The sequence below is a fragment of the Cinclus cinclus genome, chromosome 3, assembly GCF_963662255.1.
Source record: "Cinclus cinclus chromosome 3, bCinCin1.1, whole genome shotgun sequence".
Lineage (NCBI taxonomy): Eukaryota > Metazoa > Chordata > Aves > Passeriformes > Cinclidae > Cinclus > Cinclus cinclus.
Genome location: NC_085048.1, coordinates 66,708,194 through 66,735,217, shown reverse-complemented (window position 1 = coordinate 66,735,217; position 27,024 = coordinate 66,708,194). Strand labels below are relative to the sequence as shown.

Here is a 27,024-nt window from a genome sequence, read left to right as displayed (position 1 = left end):
AGCTTGCTTATTCATCTTGCAGGCTGTCTTTAATTTTTATATGCTGGTCTCACAATAAATATGATGCACAAGGAGCTGATAGGGCTGGAGAAAAATTTTTATTACTATGGAAATAAGAAACTACTTCTTTTGTTACAGGTGACAATTGGTAGACTCAATCTTATTAAGTAGCAGATTTCAGGACTATAATTCTTAGGCTCTGTAAGTCAGTGACTATTCATTCCCTTGTAGATTTTTTGTTTATTTTTTTAACTGATCTGCTGATCGTCAGTGTTGTATGTTCCCTACATCTTTCCTTATCGTTGTACCTATTTGGAAGTATATTCTTTCTGAAATAATGCAAGAAATGCTTTAGCTAAATTTAATATTTAAGGATATTCAAGTGATTAACATTCTTAATAAGTATTTATCGAATATGCCAGGAGCCTGAATAACTCTGCTCAACTCTGTGGTTGTCTAGGCTGGGAAGACTAGTTTTTGTAGGATTATATTCTCACTAAGATAAAAATCAAGAAACTACTTGGGAAAAGGATAAGAGGCAAAAATTGCTCAAAGTAACACAGTTGATGTTATCTTTTCTGTCAAACAGATATGTTCACTTTTGAGCCAGAATTGGCATAAAATGGGACAGGGATTGATAGTAAATGAACCAAAGTCAGTTTGCTGAAATAAAGTGAGTTTGAAAACTGGCTGCAAAGTATGAAGTGGGATAGTTTGAGCATCAGTTTAGCAAAGTTTAACACACTGCAAGCTTGCAAGTCATTCCCACTACATGAATCAAATTAAGGTTGCACCTGGCCTCTTCAAGAGCACACCATGTCCCTCCCACCTCCATCTTCCTCTCCCACTCTCAGATCATGCCTTGAAGATGTCCTGCTTCTGAGAATTCGGTTGCCATTGAGAGTGATGGCTTTATAAGGGGACTGAACAATCTCTCAAACAGAAAGTATTAGTACTTTAAAACAAAATAGTTTAAGTAAAAACAGATTTTCAGAACAATAAATCAATCACATGCCTGCCTACATGCCTGCCTTTGCCTAAGGGTCATAATTCTCAGGAACTGGGGAACACTCACCTTCCTCAGACTTTTCCTCCAGAGGCTCCCCAGTGGCAGCCTATCTTTCCACACAAGGCCTGACAATTGAATACCCACTCCTTTCCTAGGAATGTCTTTTTTTTTTTTTTTCCTCTTTGAGCTCTGCATTGGCACAGTGGTGTCATTTTGGCCTGGAGCTTGGAAATATGTTGCTGTATGCTATTGCTTCTCCTTTTGTGACTGTTGGGAGTCTTGCGTTGTTTTCTCCAAAAATCATTTTTCCTCCTCCCATTATTTAATTAGATCCATTAGTTTCTTCATAATCTCTATCAACTCACCACAGCTGAGTTAACCCATAATCAGTAGTGTTCATGCAATTCTTGCATTTTTTTGTCTTAGATTATTATCTTGCACCTCCATGCTGATCAGGGTCTTACTGAAGCCAGTGAGAAGAAGTGCAGGAAAAGCCTGAACAAGAGGAAGGTACATAGGGATTTTCTTGCCTCTGAGAAACATGGCTTGAACCAGGCATGAGCTGACAGAAACAATGTGGTTTTGCCTAAATCTTCTTAGTTTCATGGAAAGATGAAAAAACATTCACGGCCAACAGAGAAAACCTATGACAAAAACTTGCCAGTGGCAATTATTTTCCAACTGAACTGAGACTATTGTCTTTACTTCAAAGGCAACCTTTTTTCTGTTTCTCTAGATCACACAGTTTAAGCAGTGCAGATGCTCCCACAGAACTCATCCTTTTCTTCTTCCAGAAGGATTAAGTTATTTTAATTTTGCATTTAATAAAATATTAACTAATCTGAATGATCAGCCTTCACAAAATATATTGCACACTGTAAAAATTGATAACCACACTCGCTGGTTTATGATTTAGCCCTGTGGAAGGCTAGTAGTTGCCTTTGCCTCTATTTCACTGGTCTGCTGGCTTTTCTTGTTTAGATACAGCTGTGGATTTATACAGTTCTCCATGATTCCTGATCTAATATAGTCACAAACTAAAGCTCCTTGAAATGAGGCTTTGGTGTGTTATCTGTACACTTCTCATGGCACTTCTTGCTGAAGAAGCATATGTATGAGTCACATGGGCTTCACTGAGACTCTGTTGAACCACTTGGATCTTCCTGCACAGACAGCAGGATATGAGCCAGGAGGCTGTGAACTGTCCCAAACCCACACAGTGAGTCAGTGATATGGTGGAAACTGGAACTGAGTGGTGCTAGCTCCCAGATTTAAGTGCATTAGGGAGTAATGCTTCTCATCTTCTGTGTTTCCTTTGGTATGAATAAATAGGCTCAAACTCAAAGGAATTTCATAAAAGCTCCCAAAGCCTTGAGGACCACAACCATACTAGTGAGACCAGCACCTCTTACATAACCCTGGAAATTCGGGTAACACAACCTTAAGATTATCACGTATCAGTCTGGAGGTTGTGGATAATTATTTTTGAAGTGCTATCTCAGGGACACAGAAGTTCTGACTTCTTCCTTCGCAGGTGGCATGTTGTTAACATTTTTCTGTTTCAAGCAGAGACAGCCTTTCTCAAAAAAGCTATTTCTCTAATTGAAGCAGACTGTGTAGAGATGTTCCACTGACAGTGACACTTAATGAGACCTGGTCTTTAGAAAAGAACTGCATTATCAGTTCTATTATAACAATTATAGGGTTTCTTACTGCGTGAGGGTTTTGGTTTTGAATTAACATGAGACCCAAAGGATGCTGTGCTGTTTTGTGACCTGGTATGTTAACAAGCAGTAGGTAATCCATCCTGGAAGGGGGGTATTTAGGTGGGACAAAGACTGGAACTGAAGAATTCCCTGGCATTTCCCAAGAATAACATCTGGATCTGTGTGAACTGGTTTGGTAAATATTTTTGTATGTTACGTATGCTGCCATTGCATGTTGAGTAGTCCGAATGCCTGCGTATATTACACTGCTTTGGTAAAACAGTCATTTTGATAAACTCAATAGTACTTGTATAATCCCTGTACAAGTACAGGGATTTGACACTTGTTTACTCACAAGTAAGATTTCATTTTGTTTTTAAAATGATGTCTACAGTGAAGGGAGCCACCTATACTTGTATTTGAAAAAGAGGAAATTATATGATAGATGTGCTGTTTTATATCTGACTTTGTAAGAGTGGCTTTTGATAGGTTAGAATATGTCTGAATATTTAGAAAAGATCACGGAAAGATCAATGTCACAGACATTTTTCCTCCTTTGAAGGAAAGTATAAATGAAACAGAAGAAAAATTGTTATAGGGAAAAGAAAATGTCTGAATTTTTCTTCATTATGCATCATTCCCATAAGTTTTTATTTGAAGCTATCACCACATTTTGGCTGCCACTTTTACTGAATTATTTAAATACATTTTAAAGGTGAATTACCTGGCTGCTTAACATCTTTGTTCTAGATTATGCTGTAGTCTATCTGATTTGCAGTCAGAAAGAAAGCTTTACAGCTTGGAATAACATGTTTCAAAGCTTTTTTCCTCCCGACCTGTGCAAATGAAGGTCTTTCCACACTGATAACATACAAAACTATCAAATGAAGAGGGCAGCTTGTGGAAGTGCTAGAAAAGAACTGACATTTAGATTGATTTTTGAAAGCATAGATTTGAAACTTATGTAAAAAACAAGGTGTGTCTGAAGTTTAATAAAGCAGAGATTAATGTTAAGGCAGTTTTTTAAATGTGTTTAGCAGACTCAGCTAGAGTTTTATTTTCAACATTTTGGCCCTTACAACACACAAAAAGATATTAAAAAATAATGGTAACATAAACTTGGATTCTCAGATTGCCCTGTGTAGCCTCAGTGAAAGAACAGACATACAAGTAGTCTGGAGATGAACTGCAAGGAACCAGCCAAGCATATATTATTTCAACTGTTGTTTCTTTTCTCACTCTTGGATAATGGTGAAAAGCCAGACTAAGTGCCATGTCAAGTCCATATTTTTGGCAAGATCATGCCAATATAGGATATTAATTTTTGCTTTCTACTTTCTTATTTATCAATAAAATTCTCATATCTCTCATTAAAGATCTCATAATTTAATGTTCTCTTACAGAAAGTCTCTATCTAGGTCTTTGCAGCTCATAGAATTCAGAACATAATTCTGTATTATACGTGTTTCAGCAATTGTGTGTGTTTACAAGATTGATATATAAAATGAGTTAAAATTGTGAAGAAACATTTTACAGTGTGACATTGAACCCATCAGCTTGATTCTGGCAGGTTCCCAGTCTGAGTGTAGTCCTCTGCCTTTCACAGTTTGTTTCCTATCTGCATGAAAAAAGGAAAACATCTCTGACCAAAAATGTGGTGGCATTTCACAAGGCACTAATTTGGTACTATTTGCCATGTCAGGAAGCACTAAGAAGTGGACCCTTACTTTTAGAACCTGCTCCTCTCTTTACATCCAAGCAGGCAAAGTGCACTCATCCCCAGTGGTCATGGAAGCCTTGAGGTTCCTCAGCTTTGGAATTAAAGATCTGTGCAGTGACATGCATCACCTTGGATTAAACATCACGTTCCATGGACATTTTCCTTTTTTTTGAAGTTAGAGAGTAAAGACTGGTGAATTAGGTTAAGCTATTTTGCCATTTTAATTACAAACAAAAATGGGTGGAAGGGAACATGGCTTGGTGACAAACTTTGTTTAAACTATAATTGAAGTACTGAGGGTTGGAATAGATGAATTATTTTAAACAGCGATAAAAATGAGTTTTCTTAGCAATATTTGCATGAATGCTCTGAAATGTAAACTTCATGTCATCCAGTGTATTTTAAACCCTCATATAGTTGAATCTTCAACTGCAGTAAGTACCGATTGCTTTTGTAACTGGAATTGATTATGCCTGTCCATGTAAGTGCTGGGTATGGCTACAACAGCCCTGGAGTGCAAGAACTGTTTTGCGGAGCATGATAATGAATATATGGAGAATAAAGTTATCCACTTGTGTCCTCAGGCCTTAACTTGTGAGTTATATACTGCATTGTCCTTGTAAATGTTGTTGGTGTACAGGAGTATTTATAGATTTTGTCTTTCTTCAGAGTCAAAGAAGCAGAGGAAGTCTGCAGGCAGAAAAAGGGGAAGTCGCTATACAATATTAGACCAAAACACGACTCTGGAATTGTAAGTAAAAATCGTAGCAATACTTCTGTTTATATCATTTATTCTACCTTTTCCTCTTTGCATTTTATAGGGAGGTTATTTTCTATGTATGTTTTTGTTCTGGGTTGGGATTTTTTTGGTTTTTTTTTCCTTAATGTGTAGCATTTTCTTTAAAGGTGTTAAATAAACAGATTTTAAATCTGCCTACAAATATTACTCCACAAATTATAGATGTAACACAAGCAAGAGCAGTTTATTATTGCCCCACTATGGCAATCTGTGTTCTTTCCAGCCTTGGTGTAGGATGCACATAGAAGGCAGAAAGGCAATTTTGGTCTTCCAGCTTATTCAGTTTGTATTCCCTCTCTTTTCTACAGATACAGAATGAAAGGAAGAATTTTGTTAATTACACATTTTTAAAGCTGGATCACTGTATCAAATACAGTGGTTTCTGAATCACTGATAACTACTTTTTGGAACAGAGAAACACTAGAAAAATATAGTACTGTGCTTTCACCATTCTTTTGAAACCAAATAACTGCAGTGATAATTGAGGAGTAATTCTGGTCTCATTCGATGAAACCTTTCCCCTATGACTACCTAACCATTGTGAGGATCATGACTGATTTTTACAGAAAAATTATTCTGGTGCCTCACATTTAAATCATAACTGTAGCAACTGGCCATCATTTATGTTTGAAAAATATTAAAACATTTTTTTCATGTGTCTGTGTCCCTGTCTGTCTCCCCTGCTCCCCACTACCCCAAGACACAACTTAATTCTTTGGTGCTTTGTAGTCACAGCTGTGTAGTCATATTATCTGTGACACATCTTGTAAACGAAGCATGTGGTAATTTACTGTATTCTAACTAACATAATCTGACACAGGAAGCAAAAATATTACATTTATTTTTTCTTATTTTGAATATTTAGTGAGAGTTAACTGTAGTTAGTGCCAGAAATGCAAATGGAGCGCTAGCTTGGTAAAGAATTATAAACAACATTTTATCAATTTTATTTAAAAGCAGATCAACCTGTTATTTCAAAAAAAACTCCAAAAATTTACATTGTTTTGGGTTTCTCCATCTAAGTTATATACTGATGAATGTGAAGATACTGAGAGATTTCTTTTAAGAAACAAGTATTTGTTCAATTACTCCCATATCATTTTTATTTGCACTGAAACACGGACCTTCAGTCTCAGTGAAAATTTGATGGGTGAAAAGGAAAGTAAACAAGAATATTTCACAAGCAGTGTGTAGCTGTAGTCTGCTTCAGTTCTAGCTTCAAAGTTTATTTGTGAAGTCAGTTCTACAGTAAATATAAAACATTTGTCTATGTATTTCTATGCTTTTCATATTTGTATGAGTTGGTTTTGTGCACACTCAAATTTTGTCCTTATTTTTTAAATTTATTTTTCAGAAAGCAAAGATAAGTATGAAGATCTGAGAGAAGAAATTCTAAAGTCATTGTTACCTGGTTACCAAAACTCAGCATGCCTGTGGGTGGGGAGTGAGAGGGAAGGAAACTACATCATCTTGATCATTTGCTTCCTTGACCTTTTAAAATTTGTGTTTCGTTCTCTAGAGTTTTCCACCAACTGATGTGTTCTTGTATGTTCATTCACGAATGTAATCACTTTAATGGAGTGCCCAGAAATAGACTAGGTATGGACTTGAAACACCTTCCCTGTACTCTTTATCTCCTTTGCCACTCAAAAATGGTATTTTGTAAAGTGTATGGTATATTACAAATAGGACAAGTCAGCATGCATAAAAAGTGGCATCTGCATCAGTTCTGAACATGCTGAAAATTGCATTAAGTTGAATTTCATAAGAATGCTTACTTGGTACAGTAAAACATTTCCATTCCTACCGGCAACATCTAACACAAATACTTCATGGCACTGCACTTAGATTAGGGAAAGAAATGTTACTCCTAGTGAATTGTTTGTATCTGTTTCATGTTGGCATTTGTAGTTTGTATTTTGAATCGTTTGTTTATACAGTATAATCAATGCTTTCCCAACTTGTTTGGTTGCCCTCCATGACTAAATATTTGTGGAACAAGATGTTTACTGTATCTATCTTTAAAATCGATAAGGCAGCATACTTTTACTTCATCTTTTGCCAGATAGTGAATGCCAGGTGGTATGGGGGAGTCAGAAATCCAGCATTTAAAAAAAAAAAAAGAAAAAAAAAAGGAAAAAGAAGACAAAAGCAAAGCAAGTTAATACAGAAAAGCACAGAAGTACGATAGAGAGTATGAGAGATTTGTCTATTATAGTTTGTTAATATATAAAACAGCTAATACTTTTACATAAACTTTAGAAGGTATAGTATAGTTTTAACTGCTGATCACTTAAGTCGGACAGGCTTTTGGCCAAATGTACGTGATTTCCCTTCTGGAATTAGCTTTACAGTTAATTTAAAACTCCTTTAGAGAGCCATTAAAAGATGCACACGGAGACAACATTTATGGAAAACAGTAGCCAATTCTAGTGACAGAACACAGACTACCAATTAATTGACATAAATCTCACACTTACAATTACAGACATTTCCTTCAGGCTTTCAGTGTCCCTGACTAGGAGGTCAATGATTGAAATATGTGACTTAGGGCTTCCATTTTAGACTACATGCTTCCTTCCTATTTGCAGTCCAGAATTCGCTGTATCAGTTTTAGACTGCTCAACTGATAACAACCCCTTCCTCCAGTCCTTATTTAAGAGCCCCAAACCAATCAGCTTGATTGATAACATCTTTCTTTCAAAGCTAATTTTTCCTGAAAGCAGACCGTGTGTGCAACTCAGTTGGATGAACATGCTCGGAGCTTTGGAGCCTGAAAGACACTGGGGTAAGGCAAATGAGCTCTAACCTGCTGGGCTGTGTTATTCCCTGTCTAATCTAGCACATCAAGAGACATTCCGAGCTGTTCAGAGGCTAATATACTCTACAGGGTGTCACAAAAGGAAGTGCAAAATATGACCTCAGGAATCTGTTATTCTTCACATACACCAAGCACTAGAAAAGATGTTTTTTTTCACTGTGTGAAAAGCAAGTCTCCTGTTGTTGATAAACCTATGTGAAAATCTGTACTAGTAGTAATTTCTGGCAGGGATAGAAATTACCAAGAATGGAATTCTAAAATTTTGTGTTGATAGGAGTAACATTACTATTTGGGGAAGAGGAAATAAGAGATTATTTGCTGTTACAACTAACTTATGGAAAAAATAAACTTTAAAGAGTACAGCTATTTTAATGGCACTGATTCAAATCCATATTTGTATTTATGTAAACAATAGTATTTTCCTCCTAACTTTGCTCCTAAGTGCAAGGATACAGTAGCATGTTTTCATTTGTAGCCTTCCTGTTCTCTTCAGTACCTACAGTATGTATATTACTATACTAAATGAAATAATAGATCATCTAACAAAGATCACTATGTGCAATACTGTATTTAGTGTTTCTATTCAAATTTTTTTAGAATGTTAATTTATAAGAAAATAAAAAGAATAATAATGAAATAGCTGCCTTCTCTTGTCACTCTGGCTATGCTATAGTGTGCTACAAACTGTTTGCTCCCTAAGCACCACATCCCATTCTGGCTCTTGTGATCAAGGAAGAGCCTTTGTGAAGACAGCAGAGGAAATTAAGCTTCTCTTTCCTTGCCTTTTGGAAAGGTAGTGACAGTGATTCCCAATTATTTGGATATACTACTTTTCCCCCAGGTGGTGGTGGTGAGAACTTCAATCTTCTTTACTCAAGGAGACTGTGTAAAACTCACTTTTCCAGCTTGTGCATGCCTCCTAGTCGTGCATTTGGCTCAGGTTTGTAACTTGGTCATACTAACATTGCTGAATTGACAGTCTCAAGAAATTGGTATGAAATCAAGAATATGCACTGAAAAGTATTACCTGCATATTATAATTCTTTCATATATATATACAAGTGTTTAACAACCTCCTAAAAGGCCCAGCAACCTCCTAAATCTGTCACATACATACATACATACCCTTTCTACAGGATCTGCAGCATGGATGCAAGAAGTTATTTCAAGACTGTCTCTCTCTGAAGTGTCAAAGGTTGACTGCACCTGCTGGAGCCATATTATAATCTTAAGACACATGCTGCTACATAGATTTTTTTTCCTGCATTTTACTCAGATCAAACCTATTTGGTTGAACATGTCTCTCTTTTATATAGCTTCTCTCCAACCTTTCTCAAACTTACATGCAAAGTAGCCCACGATGTGCAGCACCACAGTTAACCCACAGAACATCTGAAGGGGACTCACAGCACAAGTTTCACTTCTGCTCTTTGTATTTAGCAGCATACTCAACTTTTTACAGAATTCTGGACCAGTGCTCTTCTGTTTGTTTGTTTTGGTATGTTTTAAAAGGGTTGAACACCCCACTGGTCCCCTCTCCCCTCATTTGCTGCAATTCCCCCCTTTACTGCAACATCAAATGCTCTATACTTAAGTTGGCCCTAATTCTACCAGACTTCTCACAGACAAAAATTCTGAGCCTTTGTTGATTGCTAACACCACATATTCCTCACTGTTACTTAAATGCAAACAGCAAAATAAGGACTTTCAGACCTGAGCAGCAGACGTGACTTGCTGAAGTGAGTTTTTACATAGTCTCCTTGGGTAAAGAAGGCTGAATGTTTTTTTTATTATTTTAATTTTTTTATTTTATTTTTTTTTTAATGAGGAGCTAAGAGGATTCATGTTGTTTTGCCTGCCAGTTAAAGCTTTCAGAAGCATGGTACTTTGTCACGTCATGACACTGTAGTAGGTTAACTTTCTTTGTAGCACCTTTCATCATCCCAAAATACTTCCAAAACTTAGTTAAGCATTAACCAACAGGGGCAGTGGGAACAATAATTACAGGGATCTTCCACAGACTGACTCTTTCTTGCCCAATTTTTCAGTGACCAGGTTAAATAGTTGGAGGAAAATATTAATTTCATTGAGAGAACATATAGCAAGTCATTGCACTGCAATTAATTTGTTGCAAACTCTAGGTTAAAAGCAAAGCCAAATTTGTGACAAATCCACTCTATCAGTTACTTCAGTTACACAAATTTTAAACTACTATGGACAGAATAAGTGAAAACTAATGAAATTGAGTTTTTCTAAAGATAGTGCAAACAAGTCAGCAAAGGGAGAAAAGAGCAAGCCCTGCCCCATGCCATTCATGTCTTGTCACCCATCAAGAGGATTCTCATTACAGAACAGGTTTTCAGACCTATTCTCCTGCTTACAACAGACCTATCTGTTCCTGTGTCTGATATTCACCCAACCTACTTGTAAGAGCATCCAGGGGTAAGTCCATTGTGTTAAAAAAATGAAAGGGTCCCTATTGTGTCAGAACTGTTATCTCATTTATTCCCAGCTGTTGCTTGAGCTTACTGTCTTAGAAACTTCACCTGCCACCCACCCCAAACTGGGGGCCTGCAGACATGGCTGTCCCATTGTGGTTGAGTTTACCATGCACTGTCCTCCTCCCTTCCCTGTCCTGTAGCACCTGTCCAATTGAAGAAGTAACTGCATCTGTCTCACCTACAGCTTTTCCATCTACTCTGAGAGATTCACCATGTTCTTGGATTGCATCCACAAGGGGGAGATTTTTGGATCACAGCATATACCTCTGGTCCAATGGTTAAATAGTTGGGCGGCAGCAGAGTGAGAGAACTGAAGCTGGAGTCGGGGTTGTGCCTCCAGCAGCAGAGGTTCAGGTGTGTGTTGGGGAATCCATGACCTGCAAAGCAGGAGACTGGCCAAGAGATGGGTGGAAATGAGAGGAGCATTCAAAGAGGTGACTGCTGAGCTCCCTTTGAGCCAAGTGACAGAGGCACTTAGGAGGTCTGAGCAGGGAGCCTGACCACACCTCAGTAGCTAAGGCAAAGCAAAACACTAATTCTCTAAAGCAACAGCCACTAAAACAAAAGAATTCTCCGAACACTGAACTGTGAGATTTGGGAAAGAGACAGGGAAGGGAAGACAGCAAAGGGCTCCTACAAGTGTAGTGCCACAAAGGACATAGCCCTTCCTTGCTAGTTTGTGGTTATGTTCTCCTGCTTCTTTCAAGATGCATCACAGGCATTTCTTCTGGTCACATGGAGGTTCATCAATCAATGTGACAGCTCCCTTTCTGCACAAAAATTTTCCCTTGAGAAACTGCATTATCTCTGGGTTGGTAATGGAAAAACACGCCACACACCCCAAAATACTACCCTGTGTTTTGACTGCCATATGGTGAACCTATTCAAGAGCTGATAGCAACCACTACAGCTCACCTATAGCTAAGGATATAATTTATTTTTTTTTCCCTTATGAGTAGTTTGGTGCCTGTTACAAAAGGATCTATCTATATTTTAAACAAAATTATTTAGGTCAGTTACCTGTCTTATGGCAAATGATGGCAGTGATCAGCCAGTGGTGGAGTTTTCCTTGTCAGTTTACCAAAAAAAAAACCAAAATAAGTTCATGCAGAATCAACTCCAGAATCTAAGAATAATGCATTTTATTTTTCCCTCTTGCCTTCCAGGTACTTCTGAAGGGAGGGGGAAACAAGAGGAGAAGTAGTTAGGTTTTCCCACACTGTCAGGTTGAGCCATCATTCACCTATATTTGGGAGGGTAAAAAGGAAGCTGGAGAACATACCGATTAGAGAGCAGTTGGACATAAACCATTGAAGCAGAACACCTGGATGCCATATAACCCTAGAGTAGCTTTATTATTTAGTCTATAATTTAATAGTTGACCTATAAAATAATTACATTATACTTAAAGCATTTCTTCATTTTTTGTTTTCATTTATAAAACAAGAATTAAATACAGTTTTAACCATTACAAGCTCAACTCAGTTTTTACATAAACACAAGCTCCTAGAAGGAGCTTTAAGCTGCAGCATATTCATATTGCAAACTGGTGAAAAACCCAGGCAGGGCATAGCTTAAAGGTAAAGATTCTTGTACATTTTTCTTAAGTGAAGTTACTAGGGTGCTTTTCTCTCTCTGGTCCAAGTTCCATCCTTTCAAGTGACTACTGACATCCACGGAGGCTTAATAGAGTATATTGCCACCTTCCCCCTCTGCACCCCACCCACACCCACACTCTCAAGGCTAGTGAATTGTGCCCATCCTCGGGCTGGCATGATGCCACAGGGCAGCAGCAATAGCCCCTAAAGCAGTCCCTGTGCCAGGAGTGTCTCCTTGTGCACTTCTGACACGTTGGAAGGTCACAGCAGAAAAGGGACGTGCGTTTGTGTAACAGGGCTGCCAGACCCAACCAACCTCACCCTGCCCACGCCAGTCCCTGTAAACCGCTTGGAGCTCTTGTGGAGATCAGTTCTGAAAGCCTCTTAGGGAGGCCTGTGTCACATAATGGAGACCTGTGGCACTGGAGCCCCAGCTGGCGACAGTGCTGAACACATTAACCCCTTGAAGTGGCGGCATGCGAAGAGGCTGGTGGGGAGGGGCTCCAGCAGCAGGCTGCAGATGCTGAACTGTGAGACATGCTCAGGGAGCCAGCGTGTCATTTTTAATTTGTAAGGTTCAGACAACTGCGTGCACACTGGCTTTGGTTTGGGGGAAGGGGCTGGTTTGACACAGGATTTTAATGCAGCTGGGACTAATACAGATCAGAACTGTAACAAATGGGGTATACAGGACATGTTAAAACCCATCAAATGAATAACAACATAGTATGATTTAAAATGAACTGCAAGTGTTCACCAACACTTACTGTGCAGGTCTCAAAAACTGAGTGGACCACCAATAGTGTAGCAATTACAACCTACTCTCTCCCATTCCAGTGACCTATTCCAGCAGCACTGACTGAGGCCTTTGTCCTTTAACACATTAACATGGTTTCCAATCAGGGGAGAGACACCCCTCCCAAAACTTGATGACACTTACGTAGCTTTTGTATTCAGTCCAGCAATGACCAAGCTTTGTCCTTTGCGTGACAGTGCTTTTATACCTTTGGGGACACATCACTCCCTTAAATGATCTCTCCCACTACCCTTCCACCTCCCCTGATTTGAGCACGCATAAATATAAGGTCATAAATGGATGTTGTCCTTTTTGGAGTAAGAAACACACACACACTTATCTAACATACAAAAACCTACCAAAAGCATAATAAAACCACGTCCATTTTAAGCCAGGCAGCCGACCTAGCAACTGAGTCTCTTAACATATTTAATCGCTGGCATACTCTGCCACAAGAAAAATATACATGGCTAGGTCTATAATACTTTAAACAGCTGTTTACTATAGCTAGGTTACAAAATAAACACTGCTGCAGAGGCCATGTGTTCAATATACTCTAACCACAACAGCATCAGAACCCACCCTCAGTCTGCTCTGTGGTCACCGTGGCTCACCCAGTGCCTCACCCTCTCCCCCTTGCTTCTGATCCGCCGTTCAGACAACAAACCCAGAACCATTTGTCATTGCACAACTGAAGCCGTCTTAAGGAGAGGAGCTTCATCAGAGAGTCTTGCTTGCTTTTCACACATCACTCCTCATTACTCTCCCTCATCTCTGTCCCCCAGTCCTGGGCGGCACCCCAGCATTTCCAAGTGAGAGAAGCAAGCTTCAGACCAAAGCACGGGGAAGGTGTTCTCAACTTGTGGAGGGAACTGGAGTGTAGGGCAGAGGGCTTTACTCCACACAGTGGAAACATTTAATGCTGGATTCAGCCAACTGGTCACTTAGATGATCAATCCCATCTCCTGTGAGCCTGCTCCACTCCAGAAGATTCAACTGCCGGATTATATTTAAAATACAATGAAACTTTATGGTGAAGTGCCTAACACAGCTGGTTAAATAGCATTATATTATTCCAGTAGGCAAGTGACCAGGAGCCTTTCCTTTCCTTGCTGGAGAGATGCCTCCTGAAAGAAAACAAAACACAGAAGAAAAGAAAAAGAAAAGAAGAAACAAACCAACAAAATGGACAGTCTGCTCAGTGGGAGAGGAGAGGCAGCAGTAAAGCTGATGGAGGCAACACAAAGCGGCAGCTACACGCCTGTTCTCACAGCTTGCCTGAGCTGTTCAGATTCACAGACATGCACCGGCACTGCTTGACCTTCTGAATTTTCTTGAGTCGGAAGGGTGGGTCCAGCTCAGGGCACTCCAGCTGCACGGTCGAAGAGGTGACCTTGTGCGGCTTGCAGAACGCACAGGACTGGAAGGACTCCTCCTCCTTTTTGACGTGCCGCGGGATGTAGAAGGAGTTGCACTGCCCGTAGCAGAAGCGGTTGATGATGGTGCGGCTGATGCAGCCCTCCTCGCTGACAGTCTGCCGCAGCGGCTGCGTCTTGCACCAGTCGCTCTTGAGGTACTTCCTCTCGGTGACCACCAGGGCCTCCTGGCTGGAGGCCAACACCTCCTTGTTCAGCTGCTGCCTCCGCTCCGAGTGGTTGCTGCTGCTGCCTTTGTACGGGGAGGGAATGGCACCTGCAGGGCGGTTCTTCCTGGCGTCCGACACTCGCACCAGCGCTGCCATCAGAAAAACGGACAAGGCAAATTTCCAAACCATCCTGCAAGGGCAACGCAAGGCACCGTCAGGAGGAACGCGTTTTTCAAACCACAGAACTGCAACGCGCGTGCTTTTAGAAGTGGAGATCTTAGCATCTTTATAATCCCATCACTTTTCCTAGATTAGCTCTATTCCAGGGTGATTACTTATCATGAAGAGGGCAGGCCCTTTAGGAAGCCACACTGCTCTCTCTCAGCCCTCCCCAAACTCTCCAACTACTTCCCCCCCCCCTCCCCCCCCCAGGGACACTAACACTTTCAAAGCTGAAGTGGTGGTTTTACAGAAACTTCAGCCAGAAACGTTTCCTCCTTCTCTGTCACATCCCGAGCCAAACAGCTGGGCATACTCCTGGCTAGCAAAGACTCAAGAGACTCTTGCCAAGATGGTGAGAGCTGATTTGGGGATGGCAGGGGAGAGGAGAAGGGAATGCTAGGTTACACAAAATGCGCGCCCAGGTATCTTCAACCCCCAAGTCCCAGCCCAGCCTCATTCCCCACAGAAGTAGCAAGGGCTGTCCAAGAAACTATTTTTATTATTCTAAATTGCTTCTGACATTTCTTAGGGCTCTTATGGCACTTACAGGCTTGTATCTGTTGTCTTTGTAAGAGGCCAAAACCTTGATGGATTTATTTTTGCAGTAAGAGGAAATGCTTAAACACAACTTTGAGGACTTCACAACTGCAAGGCCTCTTGGGCAAATGGTTTAAGAAGGTTTGTAAACATAAGAGGATTCAATATTTATTTTAGATTTTAAGGAATAGGCTAGAGCATAAGCTTGTTGCTAAGTTAAAATAGTCAGCCAGATGGCAAAAAAATTTTTTCCTATGGTTGTCTATTGCATGTTCTTGTTCTGTGGAGCATCTCTTACCAGCTCTTGTCCAATTCATTTTAGTAATGCATCTCAATGTGCTTCCAGAACATCAGACTAGGTATGCTATATTTCCTTATAAAGTCAATGCTCAGTAGTGATCTGCTCATCTGGCAGTTCATTTTATATCACTCTCCCTGGGAAAGGAGAACAGAGGATCTCTTCAATGCCAGAAGCGGGTGCACAGAAGCTTCCCGTTTGGAGACTAGAACACTTCCAAGTCTTTCTGAAGTGCTCTATTCACCTTTATTCTTAGTGGATATTTTTCCAGTATACAGAAGAAAGACTTATCCCTCTCCTCACTAAAGCTCCAAACCCTTTCAAGTAATGATTTTAAATTTTTTGCTTTAGAGAGATGCCTGGACAAAAAAACTACCATCACATGGTAATTATAATGTCTAACACTACAGACATTTCAGATGTTGCACAGGTACTCCCATCTGGAAAATATGACATTTTCCAAAGCAGGACACCAAAAGACTAAAAAAGTGTTTGAGTAAAGGTGCAAAAGAAGACAAGAACAGCAGTAACAGATGCTTCTCACCTAATTAAGCAGACCTAACATGTTTAACTTCTGTGGAGGTAAAAAAACTACTCTAGCAGACTAGGTGAGATAACATCACTTAAGGTTATTTTCTAAGTCTACAAGATCTCAATGTCAGACTTGGACTAAGTTTCTAAAGGGAGAAGCCTGAAGTGCTAAAGGAAACAAAAGCGCTAATTGTATAGCTGTAAACAGAGGATTTTCTGATGCAGAGTTAAATTTCACCAGAGTGTATGCTTGAAACAGAACCACCTTTAAACGGAAATCAGTATTTCTAAACCACACAAAAGTTCATTCATCTGCAACCATGCCATCTCCCCACTGAACACTCACTGTAGCCATGGGTACTTTAAATCAGTGGCCTATTTTCACACTGCTTAGCATTCAGCATGCAAGTCCAGAAGTTTTGTCCAGAGTCTTTAAACAAAGCAAGACTAGACTTGGCTTTGCTGGCAGGTATTGTCGCCAAGTCCACTGGATGTCAACCCACACAGCCAGGCCAAAACCTAATCAGGTAATTAGTTTCAGTTGAATATAGTGTTCCATGCTTCTTTTAAATTGTTCTCATGTTATTCTGCACTGATGGCTGCATTTCAGTAGTAGATAAAACAACTGATTCCCAGCTCTTTGTTTTTTAGATAGAAAGGGAAGGAAAAGAAACCAGATTTACAAACCTTTGTGTTCTAGAAAAACATTTTAGAAAAAAGACAGAGGTGAGCTCTCCACAAGATGCCTTATGCCACATTTCTCAGGAATACTCTTCTACTCTTTTGAAACACAAGGGATACTGCCTCTCCAGTCTCATTTCTCTGATCTTGGCATAGAAGACAATAGCAAAATTTAGATGGAGAGACACACCCTTCCCCCCACCCCCTCTTCTTGGGATGATCCTTAAGGTTTTTTCCAACTTTCATGACTCTGCAATTCCATGAAACCCTGTGTTACCATGCCTGCCCGTTCTCTTCATAAAATGCAACTTGAAGGGACGTTTCCTTTCTGTGTCAAGAGTGGTGGTCAAGCAGAAATCCTATGCAGGAATTCAGGAAAGCTGACAGAGAACTAACAACTCAAAGTCTACAATATATAGAAATACTATAGCAGTATTCGAATTGCTTAAATGGTTTTATGTGGGCATGGAGAGCCATTCAGCAGCGTAAGTAGGATTTATTCAGTAAGTCTGTATTTATAGCTAATAAAGCATTATTAATCAAAGCCACTATTGTCCAGTTATAAACCAAACATTGCAATATGTGCAAGTACTTCTATAGACAAATAGGAATGCACCACTTACTTCTGTCATTGATCCTTTATCAAAATTGGTCCTTGAAATATTTCCATAATGAAGGAAAAATCTATTCTACATGAGCAGGTCAAATGTGCATTCTGTCAGATCGTGGAATTTCTAATCACAGCGTTACCCCTTACTAGCCTGCAAATCACCCCTTTCTAAGCCCTGGCACACAAATCCCCTATTCAAGCAAGTAAGAGTGCAAACAAGGTCACACGGTGCCAGCAACTTGCCAAGGACTACACATATATTTTCAGCACCCACATGCAAAGAGAAGGGAAACTTTGGGACTCCCAGAGAAAGAGAACATTTTGGCAAACTCAATTTGAAAGCATTCACCGTCTTGCTTTGCAGTCTGTCTGCAGACAGAGCAGGATGAGAACACAAAACGTATTGGAGAAGAATCTGGCTTTTGGCAAGGGCAGGGCAGTTCTGCCCTACTTAGATGGACCAGAATGAAACAGCATGTGGCTGAGACCTTGCAAGTGAGAATTGCCTTCAAGAGACCAATGCCCCTACAACTTGCACCAGTGCCAGCCAGGGCCCCCCATTCCTGCTGCACTGGGGGTCCCCCCCATAGCAGACCCAGTGGCAGCTCGTTTGCGACTTTGTTTTCAACTTGTTCAAGCATTGTTGCCAGCTGCTGCCAGTTCCCCCCATGCCTTTTTTCCAGTGCATGAGCTGAGAATATCTTAGCCTTAGACATGACACCCAAGGAAGCATGGCTGCATTTACATATCACATGGCAAGCTTTTTCTCGAGATACAGAAATCAGTATCAAGTATAAGTTCATAAACTCATCAAACCAAACATGCTGGAGCTGGCCTGTCAAGACCTAGGAGTGTGAAAAATCCTTGACCATGGAAGCAAGCATGTCAAAATTCAGTTCTGTCATGCAGAGGTCAGATCACTGTGCTAAAAGGGGAAGACCCAGCATCCTTGTGTCTGCCCTTAGCTTTATTTCTTCTTTGTATCCAATTACTGTGTAACATAGAATACCTACCAAGGCAGGCTCCATTTTGCATCCTGACTTTCTGGCCCTATAACTCGTGCATTTTTGAAAGTAATCCAGCTCCAGAGCAGGACACGCAGTAATGTAACCCCCAAAATAGCTTATAGTTTTGTGTTTAGTGAAGTTGTCTCTGAATTGGAGCATTGGATTTGCTTTCAAGATTCATCATTTCTGGAGAAGTCCCCCTGAGAATAAGTGGGTGCTATGGTCTGAAAGGCAGGGCAGGAGGTAACACAGTGCCCACTTGTGCTGAGCGACCACTGATGTTTCCTCTAGTTTGCAAAGTCATGACCACTTTCTCAGCTCAGGATGCAGATTCTGACTGGGAATCCCTGCTTTGAAGATCAGCCTACTTCAAGGCTGCAAGTGGACAGAAAGAAAGAGGGATGTAATGGAAAAATCACTCTGATATTTTAGGTTAGCTGCTCAGGAAATCAGGAGGTGTGAAACCCATTTGTTTGCTTTAGCACCTACTTTGTAGCACCTACAAAGCACTCATCATTATCAGCGTTCCTGGAAGCATCCAACTCTCTGATCCAATCACCTCTTTACCAGGCTTTCTGGAGAGAATGAAGAAATAAAAGTCACAGGCTACTTAAAACAAAACAAGACACAACACAACAACAACAACCAAAACCACCCCCACCAACCAAAAAAAACCCCAGCCCACAACCAAAAAATCCAAACCTGCAAAACCTGTCTTATCATGGAATTTGTGACTCAACCTATTCAGCTTAATCACAGTATAGATTAATGAAGATGTACTATAGGTACTATAAACCTATCATACACCCATCAGAAGTACTGTCTCAAGTATTGTCAGAGCCAGTGGCTGGGAAGATAATAAACAAATTCAGAGATTTTTATTCTCTTGGGGAAAAATTTAATTAACAGCTAAAGAGCTTCCCTTGGACAATTATTTCACTGTAAAGCAAAAGGCAGGAATTACAGACTAGATTAAATCAGGTCCCATTATACAGTACAGTACACAGATGGCCACATTTGACCACCCCTATTGCTTGCTTCCAGTTTCCACCCTGCAAGCTTCAGAGACATGAGAGCTCTCCTTAGGGAACACCTGAGTGTGGCTAAATGCAGGAAGCCCTGTTACCATTTTTTTTTTTTCTAGTCCCCCCCTTACATTCATATTAGACCTTGTCAGAAAAAGAATCTGCATAAAAAAATCACATGTGTAATAATGTAAGAACACAATGTACATGGTTAGTTCTCACATTTAAGATGGGACGCAAGAAGTGCCCCTTGAAGACAAGCCAGGCAATAGCTTTTCAAAGAACTAAAACTTGGCTTTAGCAATAGATGTGGAAAGCCAGAAAATATCAAATTCTCTACCAGGAAGCCAAAAATGCTATTTATTTAATTTATTAATAGTTAGGCATGATTCTAATGGTACAATGTTCTCATAAAGACTTCAGTAAAGACTAATCAGGCATCTTTTGCAAGGGAGGTATTTAGTGCTAACTTTTCTCTTTTTAACTATCCTTTGGAAACTATTTATCCTGTGTCCCAACAGTGTTAGCAGTAACTGAATGCTGTACTGTATCTCCTGTTGCAGAGACATGGGCGTCTTATTAAATCATTCCATCATTAATAGATTCCCATTACTAAATTGCCAAGAGTGAGGCCAGTTGCAACAACAAAACATGCAGAAGGCTGAGCAGACCAAACTTTTAAAAATGCAAAAAATACAATATTGCAGCCAGGATTCAGTTATTCAGATCTGCATTATAGCAGTAGTTACCATGTTCTAGGAATACAATGCAGTTCTTTTCTAAACCCCTGCTCAAAACACAGAAGGCAGCAATTATTTAAATACAAATAATTAATGCCATTACAAAAATTTACAGGCAGAATGTTTTCCATTCTTGTCCTCTAAGAACCTTCTATAGTGATTTGAAAGAAAGCTATTTTGTTCATCACAGCTGTAATAGTAGATGGTTGGGAGAGAAAATATTTCCTTCAGACTTAATAAATTCCTAGTACCCTCACAGGCTCACTTGCATAGAGATCCTTCCTCCTCTCCATCCTTCTCTCTCTCCCTTTCACAAAGCAGATCCATCCTTTTCTCTTGCACCAACACCTCTTCCCCAGAGAGTCAAGACTGCCTACAGGAACACCACAAAGCTTTGAAAGAACTAGGAAAGGTCCTCCTGCAGACTAGATGTGTCAGGAGCCACAATGTACTGTGTGAGCTCTTGCTTTGTTTTTTCAAAGGGGTAGATGAAGTTAAGTTTCAACAATGCCAGCCAGCATTCCTCAGAACAGGAGAGCATTTCCCCAGTAATGCCAGAACTTAGTAGTTTTCCTTATCAAAGCAGTTCCTGAAAACAATGAACTGAAAGTATTGAAAAATAAAGTAAATCATCAACAAAATGGAAGTATGTAGAAGACACTGGTGGAGACAGTCTATGCTAGTTGAAAGAAAGTAGCATTACACTAATTCAGGTTTCAGTGAATAGATTTTCTACTACCAAGAGCTTTATCTTGAATTTTCCCTGAAAAGGCTAGGAGTTCAGAAGAATTCTTAATCCATGCACAAAAATATAAGAGGAACCAGCAACTCAGGCAATTATTCTAGTCTTTCAGCAATGCTGACTAGACTTCTGTTTTTAGGACAGAAGGAATAATGAAGAGAACTGGAAAGTAAACTAACCTTTTACACTAAAACTAACCAGCTTGAATGCTGGAATTTTCCCACTTTTTTAACTGCCATTACTGCCCACAGAAATTCATGTTTAAAACCACTGAACTAGTCTTTCCTTCAGGAACTTAAGACAATCTCATTTGAAACCTGTTTAAATGCAGCTGGTCACTTCATTGGTGTTAAAGGATCACACTACTCCAACAGTTCTTTGCACTCTCTTCCTGCCACAAAGTATAATGACCTAAATTTTCTATCACTGATTTATAGTATTAGGCTCTTCATAGGCTCAATCCTTGTCTTGCATAGCTTTTAAACCTGTAGATTTTTGGGGGGTTGTTTGTTTCTTTTAAGTAGTATTAGTGCTGGAGGAATAGAAAGAAGTTACTAAGTTTTAAAATCCAGGACCAGGAGTTTGTGAGGTGAGTCACTGAAGAACCTGCTTGTAAAACTGCCTGTCCAGAAGACCAGAGAGAGGGGAAGGAAAGTATTGATAAAGTCAGCCCTGGTATTTTGACATACTTATATCATTAAGGAGATGGAAGTAGGGGTAGGCTACTTGAAGTGAATATACAGAGGTTGTCAGAGAAGTAGAAAGGAGACAAGGAAGGTTGAGGCCATCTGGAATTAAATCTGGCCAAGTATGCCAATAAGAACAGGAAGGGCTTCTTCAAATGTAACTACAGCAAAAGGAAAACTAAGGATAATGTGGATGCATTACTAAATGGAGTAGGGATACTAGTAACAGAGGACACAGAATTACTGAATATCTTCTTTGCATTGGTCTGATATGACATCTCTTGGGCATCTCTGACCCGGGGGACCAGTGTAAAGGAATGCTGGAAGGAAGAAGGATTGGGTTAGAGAACACCTAAACAAATTTACAACCACAAGTCCATGGTCCCTGACAGGCTGCATCCATAAGTGCTGAAAGATTTGTTGGTCACCACAGCAAGGCTGCTCACAATTATCTTTGAAAGGCCATGGCAGTCAGGAGAGTGCCTGAGAACTGGAAGAGAGCAAATGTTACACAAGTCTTCAAAAGCCGCAAGAAGGAGAACACAGGGAACTACTGGCCAGCCAGCCTCACACCAACCCTGATAAAAGTGATGGAGCACCTCATTCTGGAGACCATCTCTAGCCACATGAATGAGAGGAAGGGGATCAGGAGAAGTCAGTATGGACTCACAAATAATAAATCATGCTTGACCGACCTGATTGCCTTCTGCCATGAAACAACAACCTGTATAGATAAGGGGAGAGAAGTGGATATTGTCAACCTCAATTTTAGCGAGGCTTTAACGCTGTCTCCCACAACAGCCATGTAGGCAAAGCTGGGAAGTGCAGGCTGGATGAGCAGACAGTGAGGTGGATTCAGAACTGGCTGAATGGCAGATCCCAGAGGGTTGTAACCCAGAGGCACATGGTCAAGTTGGGGCTGGTGCCCCAAGGTCCAGCACTGCACCCAGTGCTGTTTACCTTGTTCATCAATGACTCAGGTGAAGGGGCAGATGCCTCCTCAGCAGGTTCACTGACAACACAAAGCTGGGAGGAGGGGCCAACACCCCAGAGGCTGTGCATACCTTCAGAAGGACTTCGGCAGGCTGGAGAGATGGGCAGAGAAGGACTGAGTGAACTTTAACAAAGGCATGTGCAGGGTCCTGCACCTGGGGAGGAATAAACCCTGCACCAGCACAGGCTGGGGGCTGAGCTGCTGGAAAGCAGCTCTGTGGAGAAGGACTTGGGTGTCCTCGTGGCCAACAAGCTGTCCATGAGCCAGCAGTGTGTCCTGGTGGCCAAGAAGGTCAATGGTGTCCTGGGATGGAGCAGGAAGAGCATTGCCAGCAGGTCGAGGGAGGTGATCCTGCCCCTCTAATGAGCCCTGGTGAGGCATAGCTGGAGTGCTGTAACCAGTTCTGGTATCCTCAGTAAAACAAAGATGATTAAGGGACTGGAAGCTCTCTCTTATGAGGAAAGGCTGAGGGAGCTGGGCCTGTTCAGCCTTGAGAAGTGACAACTGAGAAGGGACTTCATCAATGCCTAAAAGGTTCTGAAGGGAGGGTGCCAAGAGGATGGAGCCAGGGTCTTCTCAGTGGTGCCAAGCAGTAAGACAAGAGGCAACACACAGAAACTGATGCATGAGAAGTTTCATCTAAATATGACGGAGAGCTTCTTCACTGTGCGTATCACCATGCAGTGGAACAGAGGAGTATCTCTGACTGGAGACATTCAAGAATTGTCAGGATGCAATTCTGTGCAATGTGCTCTAGTATGACCCTGCTTGAGCAGGAAGGTTGGACCAGATGCTCCACTGTGGTTCCTTCTAACCTTACTTGTCCTCTGTGATTATGTCCATGATAAATACCAGTGCTTCCCAAAAAACACACACACATATAATAGATGCAATTACTAAGGCCCCAACTAAAAGAAAGTAGTTCAGGGAACAATACTGCAAGTTTTGCTGGTTTGGGTTCTTTTAAAGGCTAAATGTTAGCCTGGTAAGACAGTGAAGAAAGACACTATCAACTTCATATGACCCCGTATTTATCAGTAGCAAAGATTTTGATTCAACAATTGCGTCAGCATTTATAATTTTAAAACAGGAAAAGTGAAATGAAGAGAAGGACTGAAAGCTGCAAGAAATGTAAAAGCAAAGTCATCCTATAGTACTTGTGGTAATGCAGTGAAGCCTTTTATAGGGGATTAAGTACACATATAACTCTGATCAAATACTAGCAGGTAACTGGACAAAGAGGTTTTTTTGTATCATTATGATTAAAAGCCCTAAATTTTGTTGCTATTTCAGCTTCAGGAACTTGTGGTTTTAGAACCAACCACAGACAAATGTCTGCCTGGTGAGCACATGTGAATTGTCCCAGGCAGAGTGAGATGTCCTACTCAGAAGTGTCTGGGTAGTCATCAGTACTGGCAGCATATGCAACACTGGGGAAAAAAGGGGGGAGTGGGAGGAGGGAATAACCCACAAAATAAAACCAGATTTCTGCTAGCTGTCCATGAGGCTGATTCTCTTCCTCACAACCTGGTTTTGAGGAATGCTACAGTCAGGGGGTGGAAGGAATGGATACATGGAGAAGAGCTCTTTTGGAAAGGACTGGTAAGTCTCCTATGAATCTAAAAAATGTCCCTCTGCAAGAGTGAACTAAGTTGAAAAGATACTTGGTCTCCTTCTCAGTGTTTCTCAGCTTTTCAGCACAAGATAAAGAGCCCCAAAGAGGCAAGTCAGTTCTGTTTGCATATGAACATTTTGTCCACCAAGTAAAAGCAGCCTACATTTAACTTTATTCTTCTGTGCCGAAGGCAGCTGTTACACTCCCATTTGGCAGCATTTCATTCAGGAGAAAACAGCAGACTTCTGCCCTTGGGAAACTACAAACTAAATCTGAAGGGAAGCGGTAGCTTGAGCAAATGTCTTCATTTGTGACCATCCTCAGCCTGTTGGAAAGGAGGACAGTCAACACAAGAACGGGGAAAGTTCAGCATTTAAATACAATAGCTCATTTTGCTGCTTCCTCACTGGAGAATCAATGCTACAAAAGACTATTTTGCAATGAACAGTCTCCATTATATTTTTGTTGTTTGCATTACAACAGAACATAGAAATCTCATCCAAGACCAATGCCTCACTAACTGACACAACTTCAAATGTTTGTAGACTGACTTGGTGACCAACATATGGCGGGACCAGAACTGAGCTCAGAGGGGAAGTGAGTTACTGGAGGTCAGAAATTAACTGAGAATGGACTGTTTCCAACATCTTTCAATTGCACTGCATGGCACCAGTACTCTTCTTTTCGCAAAGAAATACAGAATTGTTACCCTTAGGCAAGATTTTCTTTAAAAACATTTTACTCTTGTAAATGCAAATTGTTTTGTATAAACATTTCCAATATAGTTTCCCTGAGTTTTGACAGAACGGGGATGGAAGCTAGGAGCTTAATTTTTTTGTAGCTTCAAACACACAACTGCTAGAATGCACAGTTCATTTTCTAGCCTCAGCACGGGAGATGGCCATTAATCTTCAATATTTGTTCCTTGCTGTACTTGCACCATTCTAAATAGGGGACATTTGAATGAGTTCTGTTCCAGGAAAAAACTGAGATTTCTAAAGCATCATAAAAATGCTCAAAAAGAAGTGCTTGCTTCTCTTAAGGAGCAGAAAAATGAAGGTACTTCTAAAAATTAACAGGTGGCATGCAATCTTGTATATAAGAAACACTAGATTGATTAGCAGAAAAGTAGCATTTGAATTTTTCCTGATTTTCTGGTAGATTCAGATAGTTTTATTCTTTCAGGCTCTCTGTCAAGATGCTATCCTCAGTTACCACATTACGACTCTGGTCATGTTCAAAAACTCTAAAATGTTATTGATAGTCTGGTCTTTATATTATGAATTTCTGTAAGCCAGTATTCTATTTATAGAAACTATTTATTGAAACACAGATGGTTCAAATAAGAATTGCTCTTATCCTAATATCCCACAGGCTAATCTTTCCATTAGGTAGTATGCAAATTCCCATACGAACAAAATTTCAGCTATATATCCCTCTACTTTTCAATATGTCACTCGTAAGAACCATTCCAGCTATATTTTCATACAGTTGTCTTCAAAATAGCACATATTTATTATTGCTTGGAGCATTTTTAACTTACCTTTATCTCTGCTTGAATTTGCCTGACAAAGCATCAGTCCTCCTGACTAAAACTTACAGCAGTTCTGAGGACAGAATGCAGAAGATCTATGCTAATGAGCAAATAAAGCAAGTATTGACCCTATGCAGCCTGCCAGCTCCAACGAGGTCTATGCCATGCAAACATGTAACTAATAAACAGCCTTATCAGACTTACTAGTTTCACAGAAAAGCACTTTTTCTCCTGGGTGAAGCTAAATCTAGGCAATCCTCTCATCCAATTTTGCCTTTCCTTCAGTTTATAAGCAACACATCTGACAGCCCCTCATGATTAATTTTTTTTCCTCTGCCAGATTTCAAAAGGTTTGGACAGCAAGGCACATTGAAACTTCTGTTGCATTACACTAAGTGTGTTCTCTCCTAGGGCACACAGAGAGACATGAAAAATATTTCAGGGAAGGGCACGGGGGGAACGAGTCAATGGTATCACAACTTAGAACAGGAGATGTGAGTAGTAAAGGGGACATTTAGGGTTACTATGGTGGACTGGAACACTGAACACACCCACAGAAAATCAGAGTTCATGAGCTCTAATGTTCACATGTAACACAAGACACCTTGAAACAGCAGTGGGTCACCTCAAAGTTTTTAATACATTCTCTCACCCAGGGTGTAAGCTGGCCCCCAACAGCGTAAAGCTTTGTTTGCACTGTGTGTCAATGGAAGCCAAGCAGGAACAAGTCACTGCTGCACATCATGCATGGTATTATCCCTTAGGTTGATCCTGTAATATTTTCTAACTGCTTTTGTTCACAAACGTACGTGGACAATTACCAGATGTTTTCTTCTTTCCCTAAGAGCACCAGCCTTCTGCTTGGCTTGCTTTTGCAGTTACGTTTTGTGGGCTAACCAGTGGCCCATCACAATCTCTGTTGAATTAGTTTTGCTTCATATGTTTCACTCAGCTGTGGGCTTTGCTCTGAAAGACCCTGCTCACTCAGGGTCTCTACAAGAAAAACTGGATGTATGCAGAATATAATTCACACCTATAAGGGCTGAAAAGTGCAGCAACCACATGCTCTGATGGGTTTTTTTTTCTGTGTTTTTGCAAGCCTATAAACAAACATGACATTTGGAGTTCAAAACCTTTACAGTTACACAGCTTCTTGGCTACCCTAGTCCATACACCAGCTGATGCCTTGATGCAACTTCTTCAGTTTGAAAATATTTTGATCCTTGTTTATTAAGTTATTCTCTAATATATAAAAAAGAGTTTTTAC

The 27,024-nt window shown here is 40.4% G+C and overlaps 2 protein-coding genes across 2 annotated transcripts in view; one reads left to right on the top strand and one right to left on the bottom strand.

Moving 5' to 3' along the window:
* FMN2 (formin 2) overlaps positions 1 to 6,615 on the top strand; it is a 152,097-nt gene extending 145,482 nt beyond the window's left edge. Inside the window, exons 19-20 of the mRNA XM_062488953.1 lie at positions 5,105 to 5,186; positions 6,589 to 6,615. Of these exons, the coding sequence (XP_062344937.1) occupies positions 5,105 to 5,186; positions 6,589 to 6,615 (109 nt within the window). The remainder of the gene's footprint in view (positions 1 to 5,104; positions 5,187 to 6,588) is intronic.
* Positions 6,616 to 14,217: 7,602 nt separating this feature from the next.
* On the bottom strand, positions 14,218 to 16,886 carry GREM2 (gremlin 2, DAN family BMP antagonist). The gene is made up of 2 exons (XM_062488952.1): positions 16,811 to 16,886; positions 14,218 to 14,725 (listed from the first exon to the last, which is right to left on the bottom strand). The coding sequence occupies exons 1-2, from the start codon at positions 16,879 to 16,881 to the stop codon at positions 14,218 to 14,220; spliced, it is 579 nt and encodes a 192-aa protein (XP_062344936.1). The 5' UTR covers positions 16,882 to 16,886.
* Positions 16,887 to 27,024: the final 10,138 nt, after the last annotated feature.

Excerpts from the sequence above, each read along its gene's own strand:
- GREM2 (XM_062488952.1), bottom strand. The coding sequence starts at position 16,881 with ATGTGGCATAAGGCATCTTGTGGAGAGCTCACCTCTGTCTTTTTTCTA. Across the intron at positions 14,726-16,810 it reads TGTTTTTCTAGAACACAAAG|GATGGTTTGGAAATTTGCCT; the intron begins GTTTGTAAATCT and ends TTGCCCTTGCAG.